The sequence below is a fragment of the Antrostomus carolinensis genome, unplaced genomic scaffold (genome assembly GCF_000700745.2).
Source record: "Antrostomus carolinensis isolate BGI_N321 unplaced genomic scaffold, ASM70074v2 scaffold47969, whole genome shotgun sequence".
NCBI classification, from domain to species: Eukaryota; Metazoa; Chordata; class Aves; order Caprimulgiformes; family Caprimulgidae; genus Antrostomus; species Antrostomus carolinensis.
In genome coordinates, this window is record NW_010341567.1 from 1 (window position 1) to 23269 (window position 23269).

Genomic DNA, 23269 nt, shown 5'->3' on the forward strand with positions numbered 1-23269 from the left:
TTGGGTTGTTTTGTTGGGTTTTTGGTTGTTTTTGTGTTTGGGTGTTGGTTGTTGTTTTTTTTTTTAAGGCGTCAGACCTGCTCGTTAAAAGAGTTTTCCATGAAACATCCTGTAAATCAAGATCAAGCCCTGACGGGCACATTGCCTCATCCTTCCATTACCTCATTTCAACCTCAGCCCTAACCAGCAGCCCTGCTCGGCGGCTGCTCTCCCAAGGGAGACCCTGGCCCACTCCCCTCGCCTGCTGACAGCCTTGCAAGGTCTTTTAGGGGTGGGTGCAAAGAGGAGACCTGAGCAGGGAGGGAGGGAGGGAAAAGGCCAGTTTAGGACCTCCTGGGTGTTTGCCTCAACTGTTGACACTTGACCTCTCCTGCCCATAAGCCCAACTCAAAAATCACGTTGTCTGTCCATGAGTAAACCAGCTCCTCAGCCTGCAGGGATCCTGCCTGAGCTTTAGCTCCGAGCCCCCAGAGAGCTGTGCCATTAAACAGCCTTAGGGGACCAGCTCACACCTGGACATCGAGAGGTTTCTTGCAGGAGAGTGTGGGAGAACCAGGAGGCAACAAGAGACACTGGCCCCTAGCCCAGGCCCCAGCCCTTGGCAGGGTCCAGCCACACTGGGCCACCGCCTTCTTGCCACCTTGGCCAGAGATTTCATATACAAACAGGGAAGAATGTGACTTCCCACCCCGGCAGATTTGGGTGAGCAAGTGGACATGGTCGGGCACAACTGCTGCCTGCTTGGGAAAGCTGCAGGTAAAGGTGAGATATACCCCAGAGCCTCTCACCTCCCAAGCCTCAGATTATTACTGGAATAATATTTATTTATGGGAAATACATGTTTACCTTGAAAAATACAAGTTTACCTGGTCAGGTCTCCCATGGACTAGTCATTTCAGAAGCAGCGCACAGCGACACTGGTGCTTGCAGGATCAGGGCCTTATTCCACAGCTCGATATGGGTATAAAACATGCCTGCAGGCACGAAGAGTCTGGGGCTGGATTATTGTAGCTGCGCCAACTGAAATTTCTGTGTGACTCATCAACAGCCAGATAAGTAATGAGCAGACTGATGGTGGCTCTAACAAAGCTCTGAACTGCAGGACTGTGGATCTGTTGGCGCCGAGCAGATTCCCAAATAGAGCATTTAAAGGTGTATAGCGTGAGTTAAGAGATACAGTTAGACTTGGACCTTAAGTACTTGGTCACTATATATATATATATATGGACTAAGCAATTAACGCGTTAAAAAAGCAGGAAAAGACACAAGCAGAAGAAGATGGCAGGACAGAAAATAACATGGGAGAGACTGCATGATCCCCAGAGCAGGAACTGATTAAATGAAAGCTGTCCCTGGGAGTTCAGGCTGCTGGAATAAAGAAGGTAGAAGAAAACAACATCCCAAACCTTTGCAATTCCTGCATTTGTCCTGTGGGAAAGCTTTAATGCTGTGGCTTAAAGTTCTCTCTTCAGCCCTGTTTTGACTTTTCAAAGAGATGCTGTCAGGCTAATCCTGTTAGCTTTATCCTCAGCATATTAACGCAAGAGATAAGCGAGGCCCAAGTCAGAGCGGGTCCCTTGGCTGGCATGCAGAGCTTCGTGGGACCGTGGCTGCCCATCAGAGCAGCTGGGTTTTTTGCCTTTGCCCCTAGATCTGAGTGTATACACAGCTGCACTGTTGCATGTGCCAGGGTAAGGCTTCCCAGGCTGTAAGAAGAGTATTTTCTTGGGATAGGATTCCCAAATGCCTTATAGATTATATGCAAAAAGTCACCTGTCCGCCAAGAGACTGCAGCCAATGCATTGCAGGGATAAACCCTCAGGCAGAGTCTATTTTGTGTCCTCCCTCATCTCACACCACCTCAGGATATCCCCGTTATTTGCTTTTTATTTATGCTGCAGTTTCCAGCAGTCACTTGCAAAGGGTGGCTGCTCCCAGGGCTTCTGTTCAGTGGCAGGAGAGATTCTGACAAAAACAGGGGGTTGTAGTAAAAATAGGAATTTTGGGGAAAGTCTGGTCTAGTTTGGGTCTGGTATCAGGTTTATAAAACGTACAACATGCCCCTCTAGACTGTAAGTGTCTGGGTCTTCCAACAGGACATTTAAATATTGTGCAAAGAGACAATAAAAGACCATCCAGTAATAAAACCCACCCTGGTGCTCACTGCTGTCTAAGTGCAGCCTGCTCAAACTCTCTGCCACTTTGTCATGGTTGAAACAAAAGTCCACCCTGTTCCTGCTAAATAAAAAACCTAAAAAGATGTTACAACGAGCTACTTATGCTATCAACTGATAGCAGGGGAAATGAGTAAAAATTTCTCTGCTCAAAGCTGCAGAGAGATTAGTTCTATAATGCACAAACATCCAGCTGGAGCCGTGCCAGGGCACAAGGATTAAAAGCAACCGAATTCTTAACTCTAGTGAAAAGGATGGATGAGACATGATTAAAATAAATGTTTAGATCTACAAATATAGGTACAAGGTGAGAACGTGCCCTCTCTGAAAGCACCACACTGCTCCCAGACACTGGGGAAGCATCTTTTTCTCCTGCCTGCTCTGCCTTCCCTCATCAGCTAGACTCTGGCTGTTGGAAAGAGGTAAAACATAACACTGGAGATGAATCGCTCTTGTGCTGCTCCAAGACATGTGTTCCTGATCAAGAATGTCCCTAATTACCAACCTCCTGTTTGTACCACCCTGGGCTTCTCAGCACTTCCTGAGCAGCGAGAAAGGGAGGTCACGCTACAATCAGCGACTGAAGAAGGGAGCCTGAAGACAGAATCTCTTGACACAACCATTTGTAAGACAGCATTTCTTTATTGCCTCGACTCTGCTTGCACACCAAGAAAACATGCTTAAGTTGTACACCGAAAAAAAACCCCACGTGGTAGTTCTTGCTGTTGCAATACGACAGCAGATAAAGGTAATACATGGACTGGCCTGGCTTTGGTCAGCCCACATTGGCTAGAAAGCCAGAAAGCCACATCTGTGTTCAGGTTACAGGTGCTTTCTGAAAACAGCATTTCCCTTCCTAAACGTCGTTTCTGGTGAACACAAGCAGTTCAAGTGGCAGCACTGCTGGTGTTCCTCTAGACTCCACACCAGCAGCCCTAGTTCCTTCCAGACCTCTTCTATCTTTCCAATTCCACCTCTGGAAGGCGTGACTGAAGTTAAACACAGCGTGAACCACAGCCAGCAGTAAGGACTGAGCAGGAGCTTATTACTTTTAGCTGTTCCTTTTAGTCAGGAATCCTGCTTTTCCGGAGAAAAACTTCCTCTTTCCTATCAGGAGTAAAGGGCACTGGGAGGAACCATGGAAATTCTTTGTAACACTGATGGGCTGTAGGTGACTCAGAGCACTTTTCCTGCATGGGATATTCCCAGAGAAATTCGTGCAATAAACAGACATTCAGAGTAATCGCCTCATCCCAAGGGAGGAAAGACCGTGGAGAAATACAGGCTGGGGGACTGCTTCACAGATCCAGAGTCACATCTTGCTCCTAAAATGTCAGTCACACACAGAAACAGGCTCAAAGAAGAAAGGGAATTGGGCGTTACAAAAAAAGCTCACTTAACCCCAAGAGCAGCTGAGCTACAAACCAGAAAGCATCACCCTCCAGAGAACAGCGGGGGCTTCACGCCAGGCACAGCGGCAGCTACGCCGAGGGCCACGCTTTTGGGGACAGTTCCTACCCCAGCCCCTGCCACCCCTCGCCCTGCTTGGCTCCACTCCTTAGTGACGAGAAGGCCCCTTCCCAAGGGGAACAGGTTCAGTCCTGCTCGTTCTCAGGCCCTTCACCAGGAAAGCGAGGTTATTGCATGAGGTCACCACAAAAAGCATCACGAGGTATGTTTCACGCAGGGCAGCTGCCTTGTGCTTCCAGCCCAGGTACCTCTGAAAGCACTGTGGTCCAGGTGGGATCTCCCACTGCTGCAGATAAGTCAGTTCCTAGTTGCTGGAGGTTCTTCAGGAAAGGGTAAGAGAATGGGAAGAAACAGGCAGCGTTCAGCCTTAAAACAGGCTCTGTATGGGTGCAGCAGAGCTCCTGCCACCAGTTATGAATCAGCAGCACGTGCGAGTCCCAGGGCAACTGCTCTGTGTTCTCTAAACAGCCAGAGAGGGACAGTGACAAGGTCTGTTAGGGCAACAGAGTGAAGAAAACCATCAGGATGACTCGTTTTAGCAGTTCATACTATAGCCACCTATGGAATCAGTTAACTACAATATTGGCAAGTCAAACCAAATTTCGCAGTAAATACAGGGATTTATTGTAAGATCCGGATCTTACAAAGATCACCTTGATGGAGGTTTTCCTGCTCACCACAGCCGGCTTTCAGCTGGGCTCTGCTGTTACAGAACCAAGAGGAGATGCTGCTCTTTGAGACAGATGGATCACTCCCTAGAGCTAGCCCAAACTTAAAGATAATTTATTTATTTCTTACACTAAAATTCTATTTAGCACAGCACCCGCCCTATCGTCCACTCTCTGCTGCTAAGCCAGTTCTTAGCCTGAAAGAAAAGGAACCAGGATTCATCCTCTTACAGGGAATAGACCTCTCCAGACAGAAGGCCCAGTTTGTGCTCATAGCCAAGACCAGCTGAATTCACCCAAAGAAGCAGAGGCCTCCAGAGACCAGGGCTGGGTGCAGCGTTGGGAAATGGAACCGTGCAGCTCATCAGCACATTTTGGCCTAATTTAGTGCCTTGAAATTCCCAGATGAGGAAAAGCTGCAGCTTCCCCATGTTTCTGTAGAGCTGATACCATCAAATTGGGCTTGTTCGAAAGGAACCCTAGCTTCATGAAACCGCGTTGGCACGTGTCTCTTGCTGACACATTCATGTGCCTCATGTGCAGCACCCTTTCCTCCTGCTGACATCTTCCAGCTGCAGGGCATTCTCCCTCTGCCTGTCTTCTTGTGCTGTCAGCAACCTGGAACAAGCAGCACAGATCAAGAACACAACCCAGTTACTGAGATCTTCCTGCCAGGCATTTGGTTCTGCCCTTTCCTCCCCATCAGCCAAGGACAGTTGGGATCATAAAAAGGGACCAAAGACTGGGCTTCTCTGGAAGTTGGGCTAGCTAAAGCACACACAGAAGCTGAGCATGAATTTCCAGGGAACAGGGAAAGACAGTGGGCACATACAAGAGGGGACAGCACAGCTTAGGTGACAGAGCACCAGACTGGGGTGTGAGTGGTCTGTGTGAGGCTCCCACACTGGTGGCAGAATCCTGGACTGTTTGCTTCAACCTGTCTGGGCCACCTCGGGCATGGAAACACAGCACACTGAAGGCACATGCTGTGAGAGATGGGATTTACCCAGCTAGTAAGTAAATCATCCCAGTTAATGAACACCTAAGTGAATATGATGCAGCAGGAGGTGAAGGGATAAAAGAAAACAAAAAGATATTTTTCTTGCAAGATTTCAAAGACTTTTTTTTCAAAACTGCTTGCTAAAGATCTTAAAGCAAGGTTCTTTCAGCCTAACACAGTGTCTTATCTCCCTTTAAATATATTGCCACCAAAATATCACGTTCTGTATAATGCTTAATAAGATAAGGTAGAAAAACGCTTAAAGATGCATGCAGACTTCAAACTGAAAATACCAATTTAAAATCTGGTCTCGTACACAAGGTTTTTGTGATGAAATATTCAAATTAAACTGCCAATCTTTCAACAGCCAGCTCTGCCAGATGAAGCTCTGCACACGGTAACATCCAGTCTACACTTGGTGTTCTCCAGGCACAGATGACAAGGACCTGGAGCACGGGGGAAGAGCACATTGCTCCAGGTCTTTTTTGTGACATGGTACAAAGTCACCCTCTGGCAACCGCCTCTTCTTGCCCTTTTCCCAGGAGAGCCCACAGCAATCACCTACAGCTGGGGAAACATCCCAGGGTGAGTGGGCCACGAGGATGATGCGAGGGCTGGAGCAGCTCTGCTGTGAGGACAGGCTGAGAGAGCTGGGGCTGTTCAGCCTGGAGAAGAGAAGGCTCCGGGGAGATCTTATAGTGGCCTCCCAGTACCTGAAGGGGCTCCAGGAAGGCTGGGGAGGGACTTTGGCCAAGGGCAGGGAGTGACAGGACAAGGGGTGATGGCTTGAAACTGGCAGAGGGGAGATGGAGATGAGATGTGAGGAAGAAATTCTTTGTTGTGAGGGTGGTGAGACAGTGTCCCAGGTTGGCCAGAGAAGCTGTGGCTGCTCCTCCCTGGAAGTGTTCTCGGCCAGGTTGGATGAGGCTTTGAGCAACCTGGTCTAGTGGAAGGTGTCCCTGCTGCTGGCAGGGGGGTTGGAATTGGATGAGCTTTAAGGTCCCTTCCAACCCAAACCAGTCTGGGATTCTGTGACTTCCCGTTCACTGACCTGGCCATGTGCAGCATGGGCTCCATGATGTTATAGCCGGTCATCGCGCTGCACTCGTAGAAGACAGCCTTGTATTCCTGCCAGAGAGCACAGCAAGCACCCACGTTGGCTCCCAGCCTTCCCCCACCATTCGCCCACACCCCTGGATGCCGGCCCACCATTGCTGCCGGGATCTCTGCCAAGAGCAGTTGGGGTTAGGGAGGTGGCTGTTGCCACAGCACACCCTGCTCACCAACCCAGGACAAGGAGATGCTTTTCCAGCCAGAGTGTCCAAAGGGAACACTGCAGGAGTTATTTGGGAAGAGAAAACATGTGGCCAGGTTATTTGGATTCCCTTACCTTTGTGTTGCGGAGTCTGGAAGATGGGGAACACCTCTGAAACCTGCCTCCCCCCACCCAGGGGCCAAAGCACCAGTGGGCATGCAGATGTGGGGCATGAGGAAGGAGGCAGGATGATTTGGCAGAGCATGCATTAGGGGAGAAATGGGGAAACAGCCATGCTGCTCCCCTCAGAAAGACTGAGCATCACTGCAAGGAGGCAGCAAGCTTCAAAAGAAATACTGGAGCATGCTTCAGAGGCCATTGTCTGCCACATCCCCCCCAGCACCTCATCCTCCCTGGCACCAGAGGGACATGTTTGCATTGGAGAAGGAGGGGGAGAGGGAAGGTACCATACTGGGAAATGGCTCCAAGAAGGGCTTCCCACCAGCCAGGCTGCCCTGCTCCCAGCTGGAGGGAGGCTGCAGGGCAGGTGGAGCAGCAGAGCACAGAGTCACACCTTGGCCAGCCTCTCCCCCTCCACCTTGGGCACATTCCCGGTCTCTCTCTGCACAGCATCCATTTTATTTCCAAGCAGAAAGACCACAGCTCCATCCTCGATTCCTTCCTGTAAAAGAAACAGAGTAAAGCACCCTAGAGAATCAGCTGAGGGAGGGAAGTATCTTGGAGGAGATCTTGTTCCAGCTCGTGCAAACAAGACCTCCAGTGGCAGCAGGATCAGGCCCTTTAGCTTATTAAAGGACCATTCCTCAAACAGCCCCAGGGATTTGTGGAAGGAAGCTTCAACTCTGGGAATGTCTTTCAAATGTTTGGTATGTACAGCTGGGATGCTGAGAGAGGGGAGGCAGGACCTAAGTTCCTCTCTGGGAAATAAAAGCCTAAAGAAAAGCAGTTTTCCCCATGGGCTGTTCAGAATTTAAGGCCAGGCAGAGCTTCTTATTAAGTTCAATAATTTTTTTGTGCCTACGTGCAGTACTATTTGTCTGCTGTGCTGTTCTAAACTCAACCATCCCCCGCTGAAAATCCACCAGGCAAGCAAGCTCTTCCAGCTCTTGCAGAGGGTCCCTGTAGGAACTGTTCTTCCTGGGCAATTCCTTTGGTAAAACTCCCTCTAGTTCCACTGGCTCATTAGAACATCACCAGAGTGAGGACTGCAGAACTGGGCTCCAAATTATTGCCACGCTTAAGGGCACTGGATGACTTACAGCACCCGAACAGCCTCAAAGCAAGGTAAATATTAAGATGGGGAAAGGAAAAAAAAAAGAGAGGTTATTAAAAGTTACAGGTTTCAGGTCCTTTGATTTTCTGTGTGCTCAGTTTAACCTTCCTGAAAGGAGCCTGATTCTCTAAATCAGGAGGTTGCTTTTGAAAAATCTTAACCTTTGATCTTTCAGAGACCAAAGAAATGGCCTAACAGCTGAGTGGTTTGCTTTCTCCCAACCCAACAGGCCTGTGGAAGGTAATAATTAGAAACCTCCAACTTACACTTCATTCATTTCACTTAGACCTTTGTTTTTGAGACTCAGCACAATCAAAACAAAACCCCCCTTGACAATTTCCCTTCAGCTCTGAGTCATCTACACGCAACTTATTTGAATTATACAGACAGGTATTTTTTGTCTCTGCAAGCAGACACAAGCCACAGATGAATACTTTCACTGAGAGTTTGGAAATAACAAGCAGGGGGGGCAGACTACAGTATTGATATACAGTAACCAAATAAAAAATAAGAGAAAAAAAAATCAACTGTTGAAGCAAAAGAGGAGAAAACCAAGGTATTACTAATGCTTCAATCTCATCTAGAAATCTCAAAGCAGAGTCAGGATGCGATCATGTGAAGTGCTGTGCACACACGCTGCAGGTCTGAGACTAACTGCACCACGGCCATCTCCCTTTCCTGTGCCTGGACACCAGGAGATCTCCTTGCCTGAGCACAGGTGTGGTGTGACCACGTGTAGGAGACGTTGCCAATGCACGTGGGCTTCTTACAAACACACACTGCTGTTTTGGCAGGTCCCACCACCTTCTGCCATAGAAACAGCCCTCTCATTTCATGGGCTACCACAGGCTTTGGTGTCTTCAACAAGATGCCCCTGGCCCCAAAGTGACTGCTACAGGCAGTACCTATAGCATCTGCTTTGATAATTCATCTTCCCATGGTCAACAGGACCTCCTGGGGCACTGGAGAATGTTGCTCCCAGACAGACTGTTGGAGCAGTGTGCTGGTTGCACTTGGCCAGCAGCCAAACCCAGCTGCTCTCTCACTCCCCCTCGGGGGACAGGGGAGAGAATTGGGGGGCAAGGGTAAGGAGACTCATAGGGTGAGATAAAAACAATCCAATAATCAAAATAAATAAAACTTAAAATAATAATGATAATAATAATAGTGATAGAATATGCAAATGAATGATGCCCAGTGCCATTGCTCACCACCCGCCCACCAAGCCCGGCCCGTTCCCAGATCACAATCCCGCAGGAGCCACAATCCCGACCCGAAACCGCAATCCCGGGAGAGCCAGAGCCCGAGCCAAAGCCAGAGAGAGCAAGAGAGGAAGAGCCCCTCATGGATCTCCTGCCCATGGGGGACAGGAGATGGAACAGCCCCTTGGCAGAGCCCAATGCCCATGGAGCTGATCCAGTTCAATATTCCTCACCCCTGAGATCTTGCGCTTGCAGACGGACAAACACAAAGTCCTTCAGTGCCAGGGACACAAATGCAACATGGGGATGTTCTCACCTGGACGCTGCTCATCCAGTTCCGCACTGCCATGAAGGAGCACTCAGCTGTAACGTCGTACATCACCAGAATCCCATCTGCCTTCCGGAAATACTGCTTGGTAATGCTCCGAAACCTGAGTCCAAAGGAAACCAAAGGCACTCTCAGAACCACAGCTGTGCAATGACAAGAAACAAAATGGAATTATCTGTCTTTTAGTGCAGGCTCTCTGCAGATCCTGGCAGCCCCGGTGCCTGAGATGTGTCCCCTGGGGCTGGTTTGGGATCAGACAGGTGACACCCTTGCACCTTTGAGGCAGGAGAGTCTTTCCAAACACATGGTGCTGAGAATGCAGGAAGGAAAACCTTTGCAGGTCAGGAGGAAAGAAGCAGAAGAACCTGTTTAGGTGGGATAGGAAAAGGTAATTGCCTGTAAAGAGGGAAATGGATGGAAAAAACATGACCTTTCTCTAGAGTCCAGAAGAATCTGCAGTCTAAGCCGTACCACAGGAGAAACTAAGTGTGCATAATGTCTGCCCCAGTGCTGCCAAAACAGCAATTAAGATCTCATCATCAATATAGCCTGTTTCCAGTTTTGAATCTATAAAGCAATGTCATCATCCAGAAAATCACCAGTTAAGACACAGTTTCCGGGAGAAACTCCTACCAGACATCTCCTTTGTCCTGTGGGGACCAGTTAGAACCACAGACTTGTATTTTGGCAATGAATTCCTACAACAACTACTACAAAAAATAAGTCAAACCAAACCAAAACCATAAAACCCAAACCCCAAACCTTAAAATCTGTCAGCAGTTTGTGACAGGGCCACGATACAACCACGCTGATTGCAAACTGATGGGATTAAATGCAACACAAGTGCCAAGCTCTCACTGGAGAGCTGTGTACTTCAGCCCTGCACCGGATAACGAGCTCTCCTATTAAGAACCAAGAAAACCTACAGCAAGTAGTGACCATCTTGAACTCTTCAGATGATTGCCTGAAGCTGGTTCTTTCTCCCTGCAATAAGAACATGACATTCTGGCAGCTGAGAAAGCACAGACTCTATCTTTGGCAGTCAAGGTACAGCTCTGGAGCTACAGGACAGGCTAGATGCTCCAAAAGAAACATCAAATGTAGCATACACCAGTCTAAGGGAAGTCACCAAGGAGTTCTCCTTGCCCGCTCCAAGGGGTTCCTCTATCTCTTCCATAGGTTATTCACAGTTGGACACCTCCAATTAGAAGACCCTCCAAAGTCATTATTTCTTCAGCATGAAGCCTGATTTGGGGAGAAGCAGTTTGCTTGTCAATAGACACTCCTACTTAGGATGTTCCCACCAGGTCTGCACGGTCTAGCTGATGAGGTAGACAGCAGCGTTACTCTATTGGCACAGCTTAGGATTATAATATTCCCATGACCTTGGCTGCCTCCAGAACATATTTAGCCCCAAATACCCAGTATTTATTTTTGAAGGCTCTTGAGGTTAATGGCCTCCTTGAAATAGCTTTTCTTCTTCAACTTCAAAGTGCATCCTAAATAAAGTCTGACTTACATGAAGGTAGTGGTGGGCCTACATCTCTAGTAGTGGATGAGGGTCAAGCGTGTCTTCTGCTGCTCTGATCCTCAGCAACAGTGCTGGTACCATCCAGTGATGGCCCAGGCTTTTGAAACGAAAACCTTCAAACTGTGTTCACTGTCACAAACAGCTACACTGCTCCTCTACCAGGGATTAGCACTCCATGAGTCTGTCAGCAGAAGGAACCTTGGAAGGGGCCACTAACCTCACTGACAAGAGTCCAGCAGGGCAATTCAAATCACCTTCCCCATGGGTCAAGCTAATCCAGCCTGTTTGATCTGAATCAGACCTGGAAAGGTTCACACACTGCTTTCCACCCTCTGAATGGCAAGTGGTGGTGAGCAGCTGGGGACAGCAGCAGCACAACTGAATCTGAGAACAGGATGTCTATCCAGGTCCTGACCTGCAGCCCTGTCCTGCAGCTTTTCCCAGCAGCAGGCTGATGCAGGAGAGCTTTGAGGGCCAGAGGAGCTTTGAAGCCCACACCATCCAGGGATTTACGGATAGTCTACCCAAAGTCACAAGCATGCAGGTCACAGCCACAGCTTCTAGAAACCTCCAAACAGACTTTTGCTGCAGGTTCAGCACTGGAATAGCTACTGTGATCTCTCTGGTCCTTCTGAAGGGAACAGTTTTGCCAGGGACAGAAACCAGGAGCACATACTCGTTCCCGTCCCTCCCGTTTCCTACACTGAGCCTGGCAGCAGGGCATTCCCACAGGAGCTGCTCACCTCTCTTGTCCAGCTGTATCCCACAGCTGTAAGGCAACCTGGGTGTTATCCACCATCAGACTCTTCACCTGGTAATCGATACCTGTCAGGAAGGTAACAACAGTCATAAGACAGGATGGGGAGAGAGCAGCTCACCACCGCCAGGCCAATGGCCAAGATCAACGCTATTGAGTTCAGGGAAATGGCAAGATTGATTCAAAATTGGGTGAGGGACCATCTTTACCTTTAGTTAGGCTAAAATAAGGTCAAAACCCCCATGTGTCCAGGATGACCTTCCCACCTTTCTTAGCTAGGTGAGTCAGGAACCCTAGTACTTACCGATGGTTGCATTGAGGTCAGCCAAGAACCTGTCATAGCAGAAGCGGTGGATGAAGGAACTCTTCCCCACGCCGGAGTTCCCTACAAACACCACCTTAAAGATGCGGTCTGGGGAACAGCTGGTGGGTTCCAGTGCCTGGAGCTACAATGGAAGAAAGGGATGCAGTTTTGGAAAGCCCAGCTGCAGACTGTACTTTGACTTAGGCATGAGACCCCTGCAACCCTCCTCTCTGGAGCTGGAGTTAGGTGGGAAGAGAGAAACCCAAGTCCCTGGTTGCAGGTATTTGAGGAAGAACCCCCACAATTAAACTCACCCCGGTTTCGGTGCCTACAGGCTGTTCTCTAGGAGGCAATGGAGCATCATCTAACCCATCCGCATTTTTTCTACAGTCAGCATCACCCTTCAGAGTCATCTTCAACCACTCAGCATCTGCCAATGACCATCTCTCCTCATCTCTGCTCTTCTCTCCAAAGTTTTTGCTGCCTCCTTCTGTCTTCAGCCACGTCCCATTGCCTGGGAAGTATTTACAGTTCTTTCTGTTGGGTTCTTCCACTGCCACATCCACCAGGAAGGTGAAGGGAAGGTCCGCAGAGGCCACTTGTCTGTATTAAAGCCCATGGGGAGGGGTGGGGCGGGGTGGGAGAGAAGAGGAGGAGGTTGCAAATTCCCGAAACAACCAATGTGATCCAGTTAGCACATACACAACGTCTGCAGGGACTCTGTGTCATACACACACTCCCTGTCACTAAGGCACCAGTGGCACCCCCAGGGAAAGACAGACAGCTCTCCTGAGCTATGAGGTACTCCTATGTGCCAACATATTTCATGGACTTTAATAAAAATTCCCACCTTCCGGATTTTTCAAGGATTCTTTGCCTCCCATTTCCCCCAGTACCGAAAAAATGAGGCAAAGAATACAAAGGTGGCAAGAGGAAAAAACTTGCCTGGTGTTGCCTCTGCCCTGGGCTGCATCCTCACCTGGCTGATGAGGTTGAAGATGGTTGGTTTAGAAAGTTTCCAACCAGCCTCAACAGCAAGAAATGGCCAGGACCCCCACCCAAGCTGTGGGAGTGGGAATGGGTGTTGCGCTGACTGTGCAGGATGACACACTTTGTTCACTGGAGGTAGAGCTGACGTGGTAAGTGGTGGGACAGTCTTCAGAAGAACAGCTGGAAAAACTGATTTAAGCTACTGGGATCATTGCTGAGGAGCGAGGCAGCATCTTGGCTCTGCCTTGGCTTTCCATGGTTAAAGAACTAGATGAAGGGAGTGAGAAGGTTTAGAACCAAAAAGACTTTATCCACCACAGGTATCTCCATTGTCTTCATTGGCCACCAGATTGCACTTGGAAGCAAATTAGAGAGGCCAGAGGCTTACCACAGTCAGTCTCTTCAGAGGCTGCACATCCCACCTCTCTCTGCAACACCTTTCTCTTGCTACTAGTGCAGGAATCAAGGTAACAACTCTCCTCTCACTCCTGCAAATACCTCACGAGGGCTGCAAAATTCACCTGCTGCCACAGCTACACTTCTGTGAAAGGGAGAGCACGTTTCTGGTTCTCCTCCCTGCAGCTGCTTTTGTGGCATCAGGGCCACAAAAATGCTCAGAGGGCTGGAGCAGCTGTGCTGTGGGGACAGGCTGAGAGAGCTGGGGCTGTTCAGCCTGGAGAAGAGAAGGCTCCAGGGAGATCTTATTGTGGCCTTTCAATACTTAAAGGGGCCTGTAAGAGAGATGGGGACAGACTTTTTAGCCTGTAGTGACAGGACAAGGGGTGATGGATTCAAACTGAAAGAGGGGAGATCCAGATTAGATATAAGGAAGAATTTTTTTATGCTTAGGATGGTGAAACCCTGGTCCAGGTTGCCCAGAGAGGTGGTAGAAGCCCCATCCCTGGAAACATTCCAGGTCAGGTTGGACGGGGCTCTGAGCAACCTGGTCTGGTTGAAGATGTCCCTGCTCACTGCAGGGGGGTTGGACTGGATGGGCTTGAAAGGTCCCTTCAAGCCAAACCATCTGTGATTCTATGATCTGCCCCAAATGCCAGCCCAGAGCCAACCCAGCTGGAACCTCTCCCGATGGAAAATGGAGACATCCTCCCAGGCTCAGGGGAATAGTCCTTATCTTCCAGCGCTTGCAGGAGTCACAGCAATGAGGGGCTGGGACTCAAAAGCCTCTTCAAGATGGGGAAAAAAGGGACAAACACAAAACTTTCTGACCAGTGACTCCAGATCTAATGGATTTTATTCATGTTTCTCAAGCAATGTGGTGTGACGCAGCACTGGGACAGAGACAGGACCAACAAACCCCTTCTCACATCAGCCTCCCTGCCAGACTTCCCCACCTGTTAAGCCTTCCCCGTGGGTTTGTGCCAGCAGGATCTTTGCAAGAAATAGCTGGGGAGGAGGATGGGAGAACTTGGTTGTCTGATGGCATGGATGGCACATCTGTCAGTCACACAGCCATGAAGAGCTCTGCCTCACACCTAGCCAAAAAACCTCCCAGCCTGGGCTCAAGAATCAGCCCTGCTCCACCTGCTCTGGCATCAGTCCACGAACCCAGGAGCCCGAAGCTCAATTCTGAAATGCCACTACCAGAACTGCAAGCATTAAGGGCGAGTTGAAGCTGGAAGAAACTCCGAGATGACTCATGTCTCTGGTTGGCACCAGGAGAAACTGGGAAGCAGTGGAACCTTCTGCTGATAGCAAACAGGGAAGCGTGCAACCTTTAAAACCTGTCTGGGGCCAGCAGCTGCAGGGGAGATCCAGCTCGAAGCCAGGACAGGGCTGGGCTGGTCCCTCCAGAACCAGGCGTTTGGCCAATACCAGGGTGCTGGTCACACAACGAGTTCACAAGGGCTGCTGCTCGATGCCAGCACAGTTCAGACAAACAGGCATCGTGGATACTGAAGCCACTGTGCAGTCTGCACGTGGAGGGGGAAAAATAAAGACAAAAAGCCTTGGCCACACAGAGATGTTCAGCTGGCCTGGCTGGAGGGGAGGTCTGGTGTGCCAGGTGACTGTCTGTGGAGGAGATGGGCAGGATGAACCTACCTGGAGCTGGGCCCTCTCCTTGGGGCTTTCAGCTGCCAGAGAGAAGACAAGCCTTGTGCAACTCCTGCCCTCTCCCATGCTGCAGGGATATGGGCTCTGCCAACAGGATTTGTGCCTGAGGAGGAACTGGCACACTTGGGAGATGATCCAGTTGTTTTAATGGAGCTGCCCGACTTGGTTGGAGGCAGCACTCATGACTCCCTGTCCTGGTTTTCAGCCAGGACTCGAAAGAAAAATGATTTTACACGGGGCCCTGAGCAATGACACTCCCACCCCATGAATGCTCCCACAGCTTCTGATGGCATTTAGGTTTGCTCATCCATTGCTGCACGTAGGAGTAGTCCAGAGAGCCACCCCCCCCGTGAAAATCAGTGACCAGCATCCTCAGCATGACGCTGAGCCAACACCACCTGATGCCAAGAGGCAGCTGCACCCCCCTCCCTGCTCCCCAAACCAGCCAGCACCAAGGTGGGGAGAACTAGACACAGGACACAGCTGGAGTGACAGGTACTCCAAGGGGCAGAGACTGACACCACCAACACGACACAGACGCCCATCTAACCGTTTGACCGGCTTGTCCTCCAGCAGGTAACTGCCTAGCACTGACCCTTTCTTCAACAGCAGCTTTTTGCTCTGAGGCACCTGGAAGTTGAAAAGAGAAGGGATGAAGAATGTGATTAGGACCCAGGAACCAGCCCCAGTTCAACCACTCGCCACCTCTACAGACCACTTCAGGGAGACGAGCCCCACCAGCAGGCAGGAGCAGAGGTGGACACAGGGGTTGCTCTTCTCCCTTCAGCTCATTGAACTCGTGCAAGGAGGCACCACTGATGCTGCTCTCCTCTTTGCAACAAAATCCATCCAAAATGGTGCTGCCCCACACTGAACTCTTCCTCTAGGCAGCCAGAGCTCTCATTTCTGTGGTTTGTTCTCCAGTTGGTCTCACAGCTTAGTCTCTCTTTCCCCACCTGCCTTTTTATTATGCTGATGTTTTGTGGGACAGAGCAGTTGCCTGTTCCTCAGCAGGCACCAGTACCCCTCCTCTACTGGTACTCACCCAGAGCTGCACGTGCACCACTGGAAAGGAAGGAGACTGCTCTGCAAAGGGCAATGCACATGCTCTGACACAAACGTCCCTCTCCATGCTCTCCTCCTACTTACCTCAGCCTACACACGTCCTACAGCCAGTGCTCAGCAGCTCCCCAGAGAAGGAGAAGGCAGGACAACTCCCCTCACAACCCTCTTCTCCCCATACAGCATCCAACAGAGTCAAAGATGAGCAACTTGCCAAGATCACACAGGAAAAGCTGTGGTAGAGAGAGGATTGACCTGCCAGCCCCCCAAAATGCCATGCTGAAGCCTAGTCCTCCCCTTCACCCCCAACCAGAGTGGCCAACGGCTCCAACCACACACATCAAACACGACGTGAGAGTCAGCGTGGCAGCCCCAGTACTGGGGGAAAGGGAGATGGACTCGCTCTGTATGCCTGGAGATTTTGGACACGTCCTCACAGGTTATTTCTGGGGGTAAAGGTGGGGAAAGAAGAGCGTGCAGCCTGCCAGACCTGCCTCTGGCAGCAGCTTTGGACTGAGCAGACACCTGCAGGCAGCTCTGGACAGGCCCACAGCCCAGGGGAGGACTACGAAGATTATTTCTTCAATAACCTCTGGCTTATTTTAAAAGGCAAAATATTAAGAAGCTGCTTTGTTGGCCAGAACTCTCAGGACACCTTTACCATAATGCAGTCCAACAAAAGGAGACACTCTGGATTCCACAGGAGGACCTCACCCAACTAGGAACGTTTGAGGGGAAAAAAAAACCCAAACATTTTTACAGGTAAAACTGATGTTCAAGAGAAGCTCCAGCCTCAGAAACAACCCAGCACTAAGAGGTTCACAACTGTGGAGCATGTATCTTCCAAGACAAAGGACCCCCAAGTGTGTAGGAACCCTTTGGCCAACACTGCTATCAGGCTGTGGTTCAGCCAACCAGTGGTTTTCCAGCAGGGAAGTTCTCAGGGTTTGAGCAGGTTCACTCACGGGCACTCTCTAGACAGAGAGAAACAAGGAAATTGTGTCACTGGAGCTGAGCCGCGAGCTTCAGGTCACCTACGGAGCAGAGGTACCACCCTACGTGGAGAGGGAGCAGCTTGTAGAGCACATACCTGGGTAAGAAAGGAGAAACAACAGGGCACGTTTTGCCATTGGTTCTGCCATGCTTTATTGGCCTGCCAGGTCTGGGTAACACCGGGCTCTTAACTGGGCCAGGAAAGGGACAGACGTGACATCACAACTGTACAACACACCATGACAAGGATTCCACAACAACAGCATGTGTACAAGCGTTTGGGATGGGAAAGATTCTGCTTTATCAGCGAGATAGAAAAAAATTCTGCTTTATCAATGAAATATAGATACGTGTCCAATGTAGGCAAAGCCCCAAAACACTCTTCATGATAAGCAGACATGACATTTGCTCTGTCAACATACAGCATGAAAGCAGAACTCCCCAGCCGGATGGGCCAGGTGTGTGAAACTGAACCCGCAACCCCTGGCTCTTTAAAGCACCCAGCAGCGGTTTGCACACAGGCAGACACAGCCACACGTTACTATCTGCCCCTGGGGCAAAACTGTGCCCCACAGCGCCCTGGGGCCAGGGTCTGCCCAGCCTGGCAAGGGTGGAAACTCTTATGAAGAGCAAGGTACGAAGCTGGGCAGCGAGAAGTGTGATGGAGCAGCAGCTGGGTTGCTATTAGCCACGTACAGCCCATCTCCTCCTTCCAACCACTTCAGAATCTCTCCTACAAACGAACCGCTGCGCATCACACCTTCATTTCACAGAAATAACACGACTCCTCCCAGCACTGACTGAGGGGATTAAGGCCTTGGGTTTGTTTTTAGCCTGTAAAAGCACTGACAGGCTCTGCCAGAGTGTGTCACACACTAGGTATCCCCGTCCAGAAGGCTGGACACTCCTTTTTGCTGCTGCAGGGAATTATTGCTGTTTTCTCTCCCCCTCACAGTGGGACAGGCTGGACAGCAGATCTTCTGCAGGGGTATGATGATAGCAGCACCTCTGCAATCCCTTGGAGCCCTGCTTTCCTGTGGACCAGAACCAGAGTGGCCAACAAGATGTCCTGGCTGACAAAGGAAAAAACCTTACTCCAGTACAGGCTCCATCCACCCAGCACGATGCAGGTTTGCCAGAGGAGCAGTGGTGGCAGGAGGAGGTCACCCTGCTGCCCAATCCCTCCTGCCAGCACAGGGAGAAGGGAGACAGCAGCTCCTCCGTGCTATGCCTCTCCCTGCTAGGCTCTCTCTCAGGTCCACTTGCAACTGTCGTGTTTCAGAGCAGCCCTGAGCAGGTCCTAGCAGGGGAAGAGGAGAGAAGAGAGGAGAAGCAGACAAGCTTTGCACACATAGAAACACATACCTGCACCGTGGTCTCCATGGGCCACCCACCCCACCCACAGGAACCCAGAAGCTGATGAAGCTCTATGCATGGAAAGACGAGAACAGACCATTTTCTTTGCCTGCTTGCACTGGACTGTGCTAGAAAGTGACTGTGTTCATCGCTTCTCCAAGAGGGAGCAGGAAGCTCTGGTGCACACACACACTTAGCAGCTTTAAAAATTGAAAAAAAAAAAAAAAAAGATTTAAAAAGTACATGCACACACAAATCACCTCCATCCAAAACAGTTCCTCAAGTTATTTTACACAGCTGCTGCTCCACTTGGAGAAGAACTCCAGCCTCTCCCCCAGCAGGACATCTTGTCCCCTGCCTGGGCACAATCCCTGTGCTTCCTTTCATGTTCCAGCCACAAAGTCCCTCACCTGCCCTCACTGCAAGACAGCTACTTCCAGATCTTCAAGTGGGGCACGGTGGCAGAGCAGGCAAAGACACATGGTGGCAGAGATGGGTCCAAGAAGAGCACAGAACAGCCTTGCCAGTGACATTTGGGAACACAAAGACTTTTTCATGAAAAACTAGTAAGAATTAAAAATAGATCACATATTCGTACTTATCTTGGAGACTGGAAAAGGCCAGAGATGGAGGTGACTGTTTGGGTGTCAAAGAGGTCCCCTGCTTTCTCCTAGCCCTATGACACAAGGCTCACTGCTGCACCTCCACCCCAGCAGAGTTCACAAGAACGGGGAGCGGCCCCAGAGGAACATCTGAAAACGTTTGTCACAAACTCCAGCGGTCAGAGAAACTCCACAACCCTCCCATGCCCCTCCACCCCTAGTCAGCCAGCAGCACATCTGAGAATCCATCTTCTTCCTCACCATCCAGCTTCACTCCCCTCCTTGCATGTGCCCAGTCCCTGTGACAAGGCACAGACCCCTCTGCGTGCAGCAGACAGCACCCACTGCACAGGGCCATGTGACAGTCACAAGCTAAAGTGCTTTGGGTTAAACCCGGGCAGGTGGCACCAGCAACCATCAGTGCTCATCTCTAGCACGGGCAGAGAGGTGCTGTGAAGTCTGTATGAAGCACCACGCCAGGCCTTGTGAGCTCAGGTCACTGTCCCCCGTGGAAGTGACAGGCCCCAGAGCGGTGACAGCAACAGCAGCAGATGAAAGGAAGGTGGTTGGGATTTAGGATTTTCTTTCTTAGACTAACCAGCTTCTTGGCTTCAAAAGCATCGCGCTCATCTCGAAGTTTCTTGTTCATCTCTCTGCTCCAAAGGAAGACACAGGAGAGACACAACGAAGCACTCGTTAGAAATAAAGACCAACATTTGAAAGCTAGGACAGAAAGGGAGCTGGGGACACAAAGATGATGAGGGCCTGGAGCATCTGCTTTACGAGGAGAGGCTGAGAGAGCTGGGACTGTTCAGCCTGGAGAAGAGCAACTGAGAGGGGATCTGATCAATGTCTATAAATACCTGAAATGTGGGGGCCAAATGGATGGGGCCGGGCTCTTTTTGGTGGTGCCCAGTGACAGGACAAGGGGCAATGGGCACAAACTGGAACACCAGGAGTTCCAGACAAACTTAAGGAAAAATTCCTTTCCTGTGAGGGTGCCAGAGCCCTGGGACAGGCTGCCCAGAGAGGCTGTGGAGTCTCCTTCTCTGGAGATGTTCAAAACCTGCCTGGACGCTTTCCTGTGCAACCTGGTGGGAACCTGCTTTGGCAGGGGGGTTGGACTGGATGATCTCCTGAGGTCCCTTCTAATCCCCACCATGCTGTGACACAGGTAAAGATGTTATTTATTGCCAGACATGTTGGGATTTCCATGTATCCCAGCTCAGGTAATGGGCTCCACATGGTCCCCTCAGCCAGCAGGAAAGACTAAATTCCTCCAGTGGAGGGATTACTGGGTGAAATGACACAGCCTGTCTCTGCCAGAGCTGCCCAGACTGCACAGCTCTGTCTGGACCTAGAAAAACAAGCCATGTCTGAGCACTGCTGGAACTCACTCCCATTGCTTTCTGTGGGGGAAACAAGCACGGTGCTGATCCCTTACGTGAGCAAGAGCTCAGCATCTCCCCCCAGCCCTGCTCTTACCTGAGGAGCTCCAGCTGCCGCAGGAGGCTTTGTTTCTCTTTCTGCATGTTCTTCGAGACTCTAAACACATCCCTGGGCAAAGGGGATTTTCAAAGGGGAAATAAGTTAACAGCAGAGGAAATACAAAGATCTTTTTCCCTGAGACACACGTGGTATTCTCAAAGATAAGGGCCTGCCCTGTGCTAGGAGGATTCAGAGGAAGCAGCACTGCTGTGGGAGCTGGGATGGCTGGGCTGTACCTCAGCTCTCCTGCTCTCCTCCAACGTGAGGGCAGGCAACCCATTGTCTCCTTTCACACTCCAGTTTCCTCAGCTGCTAGAGATGGGAAGGATGCTTCCTGCCATCTGGATCTGAAACACACCCATGTTTCAGCTCAGTACTATTAGATTAAACCCAGAAAGAGGAACACAAGTGCTTGTGAGATCTGTGGGAACTTTATAGAGGTGGTGGTGAACTGGAAAATACATGGAGAAGAAGCCTCCTTTAGGCTGAGGGATGTCTCTGTTTTTTACAGTGCTTTTACAGCCAAATACCAATTAACATATTCCTTTCCCTTTTGAGATACTTGAGCATGTCCAGAGAAGGGCAACGGAGCTGGGGAAGGGTCTGGAGCACAAGTGTGCTGAGTTCCCGGCTGAGGGAACTGGGGTTGTTGAGCCTGGAGAAAAGGAGGCTGAGGGGAGACCTTCTGGCTCTGTCCAAGTCCCTTGGAGGATGGGGGAGAGAGGTGGGGGTGGGTCTGTTCAACCAAGGACCAAGGGACAGGACAAGAGGAAATGGGCTCCAGTTGTGGCCAGGGCAGTTGAGATGGGATGTGAGGAAGAATTTCTTTGCTGAAAGGGTTCTGAGGCATTGGAAGGGGTTGCCCAGGGCAGTGGTGGAGTCCCCATCCCTGGAGGGATTGAAGAGTCATGTAGACACAGTGCTGAGGGACATGGGTTAGTCGGGGACTTGTCAGTGTTGGGTTCATGGTTGGACTCAATGAGCTTAAAGGGCTTTTCCAGTTGAGGCTACTCTGGGATTCTGTGATTCCCACTAAAGGTAGGTGAGAAGCAGCAGGATCACTCCCTGTACCCGGGATGTTACTTCTTTTCCTCAAGAAGAGACAGACAATCCTCTGATGAGACCAAAGCTTCTAATCAGAGATTTTTAACTACTTGCCCACCCCTCCTCCTCTGCCTGGGTCCCTGCCCCGATGCACCTTCCCTGTCCATTCCCACCTGTCCTTCTGCTCTTGCTCAAGCTGGGCCTCTTTCTGGAGCTTCTGTAATTGCCCCTTCACCGCCTCCAACTCCCATTTGCTTTTCTCCAGCTCTTCCAGCAGGTTTTCATTCAGGTGCCGGAGCCTTTCATTCTGCACACGGGTCTCCAGCTGCTCTGAGTTCAGAGACTGTAGCTGATGTTCCAACTGCAATGGGAGAGGAGGAGGAGGGGGTTAAACACAGAGAGGAAGAGATTTGTGCTAGAATCACCTGTAAAAACAGCTGAAAAAGCAGACATAAATGAGGTGGAAGGGAGGTAAACACAACTCAGGTCTACAGGAGCACCAGTGGCATCGAGAAGGTGAACTGGAAGCAATTATTTCTCATCATGGCAGCACTGGGGAGGGAGCAATGCAATCAGCCAGGCATAACTGAGGAAGGGCTCCAGGCAGCGTGAGCAGCTCGCTGCTGTTGGGCGTTGTAGAAATCAGAGTGCAAAGGAGGGTCAAAGAAGGTCTGGAAAATTTGGGTGAAAGCAGGAGTGTGTCTGTTGAGATTTATTAAGCACAGCTGTTGAAATGCATCCTGCAGTCTGGGGGCTGCCTGAGCCCAGAGCAGCTGAACGGGGGATGTACTGAGGTGTCAGGGGGGATCTCACACCACACCTGGAAAGTCAAGTCACTGGGTGGCTTTTACTTCTGCTGGAGACTGGACCTCAGGCTAGAGATGTTTTTTAAATGCCACTGGGGCACCACTGCACTCTAGACAATGCCAGACCCCAGCACAACTAACAAGCCTGATTTGGGAAGTTCAGAGACTGCTGTCATGTGCTCAGCCAGGGATGTGGTTCCTCACACATGGCTGTTGTACTCTGGGCAAGAGTCAAAAAACAGATGCAGCAGTCAAGCCCATCTCAGATGACAAGAGGGCATCTTGAGAAGGATCATACTGACACTTCGACATCTAGGCAGCCATACCAGCTAACCAGGGCCTTCTGCTGAAGCTGGTGCTATGCAGAAATTGTGGTAACCATCTTGAGAACTTACAGCCCCAAAATAAAATGATACAATTCATGCCTGCAACCAGAGGGGAGGACCAGGAACCAGTTCTGACCAGTGTAGTAGGTGGCAGCATCAGCCCCCACAGGGTTCAAGGCTAGGTGGTTGTGTTAGAGACACAAGCACAATACAGGACAGGAGATCACATTTCCTAAAAGTTCCCAAAAGTTTTGAGCACAGGGCCAAGGTCATCCCTTTAAATACCACGTGTGACAACTTCTTGCCACACAGACAGAAAGGTAGGCAAGGACCCCAACACAGGAGAGACCAGGAGCAGCTAGAACAGTCCAGAGGAGGCCACGAGGATGATGCAAGGGCTGGAGCAGCTCTGCTGTGAGGACAGGCTGAGAGAGTTGGGGCTGTTCAGCCTGGAGAAGAGAAGGCTCCGGGGAGACCTTCTAGTGGCCTCCCAGTACCTGAAGGGGCTCCAGGAAGGCTGGGGAGGGACTTTGGCCAAGGGCAGGG

General features: G+C 50.4%; 1 protein-coding gene across 1 annotated transcript in view; it reads right to left on the bottom strand.

The window, feature by feature from the left end:
• Positions 1-4845: 4845 nt before the first annotated feature.
• The window catches only part of LOC104531585 (ras and EF-hand domain-containing protein), a 26597-nt gene continuing 8173 nt past the window's right edge, over positions 4846-23269 (bottom strand). The window contains exons 6-16 of the mRNA XM_010176505.1: positions 21765-21952; positions 20545-20616; positions 19658-19712; positions 15597-15676; positions 12298-12586; positions 11984-12125; positions 11666-11747; positions 9380-9494; positions 7142-7249; positions 6364-6440; positions 4846-4930 (exon numbers count right to left, since the gene is read on the bottom strand). Of these exons, the coding sequence (XP_010174807.1) occupies positions 4846-4930; positions 6364-6440; positions 7142-7249; positions 9380-9494; positions 11666-11747; positions 11984-12125; positions 12298-12586; positions 15597-15676; positions 19658-19712; positions 20545-20616; positions 21765-21952 (1293 nt within the window). The remainder of the gene's footprint in view (positions 4931-6363; positions 6441-7141; positions 7250-9379; positions 9495-11665; positions 11748-11983; positions 12126-12297; positions 12587-15596; positions 15677-19657; positions 19713-20544; positions 20617-21764; positions 21953-23269) is intronic.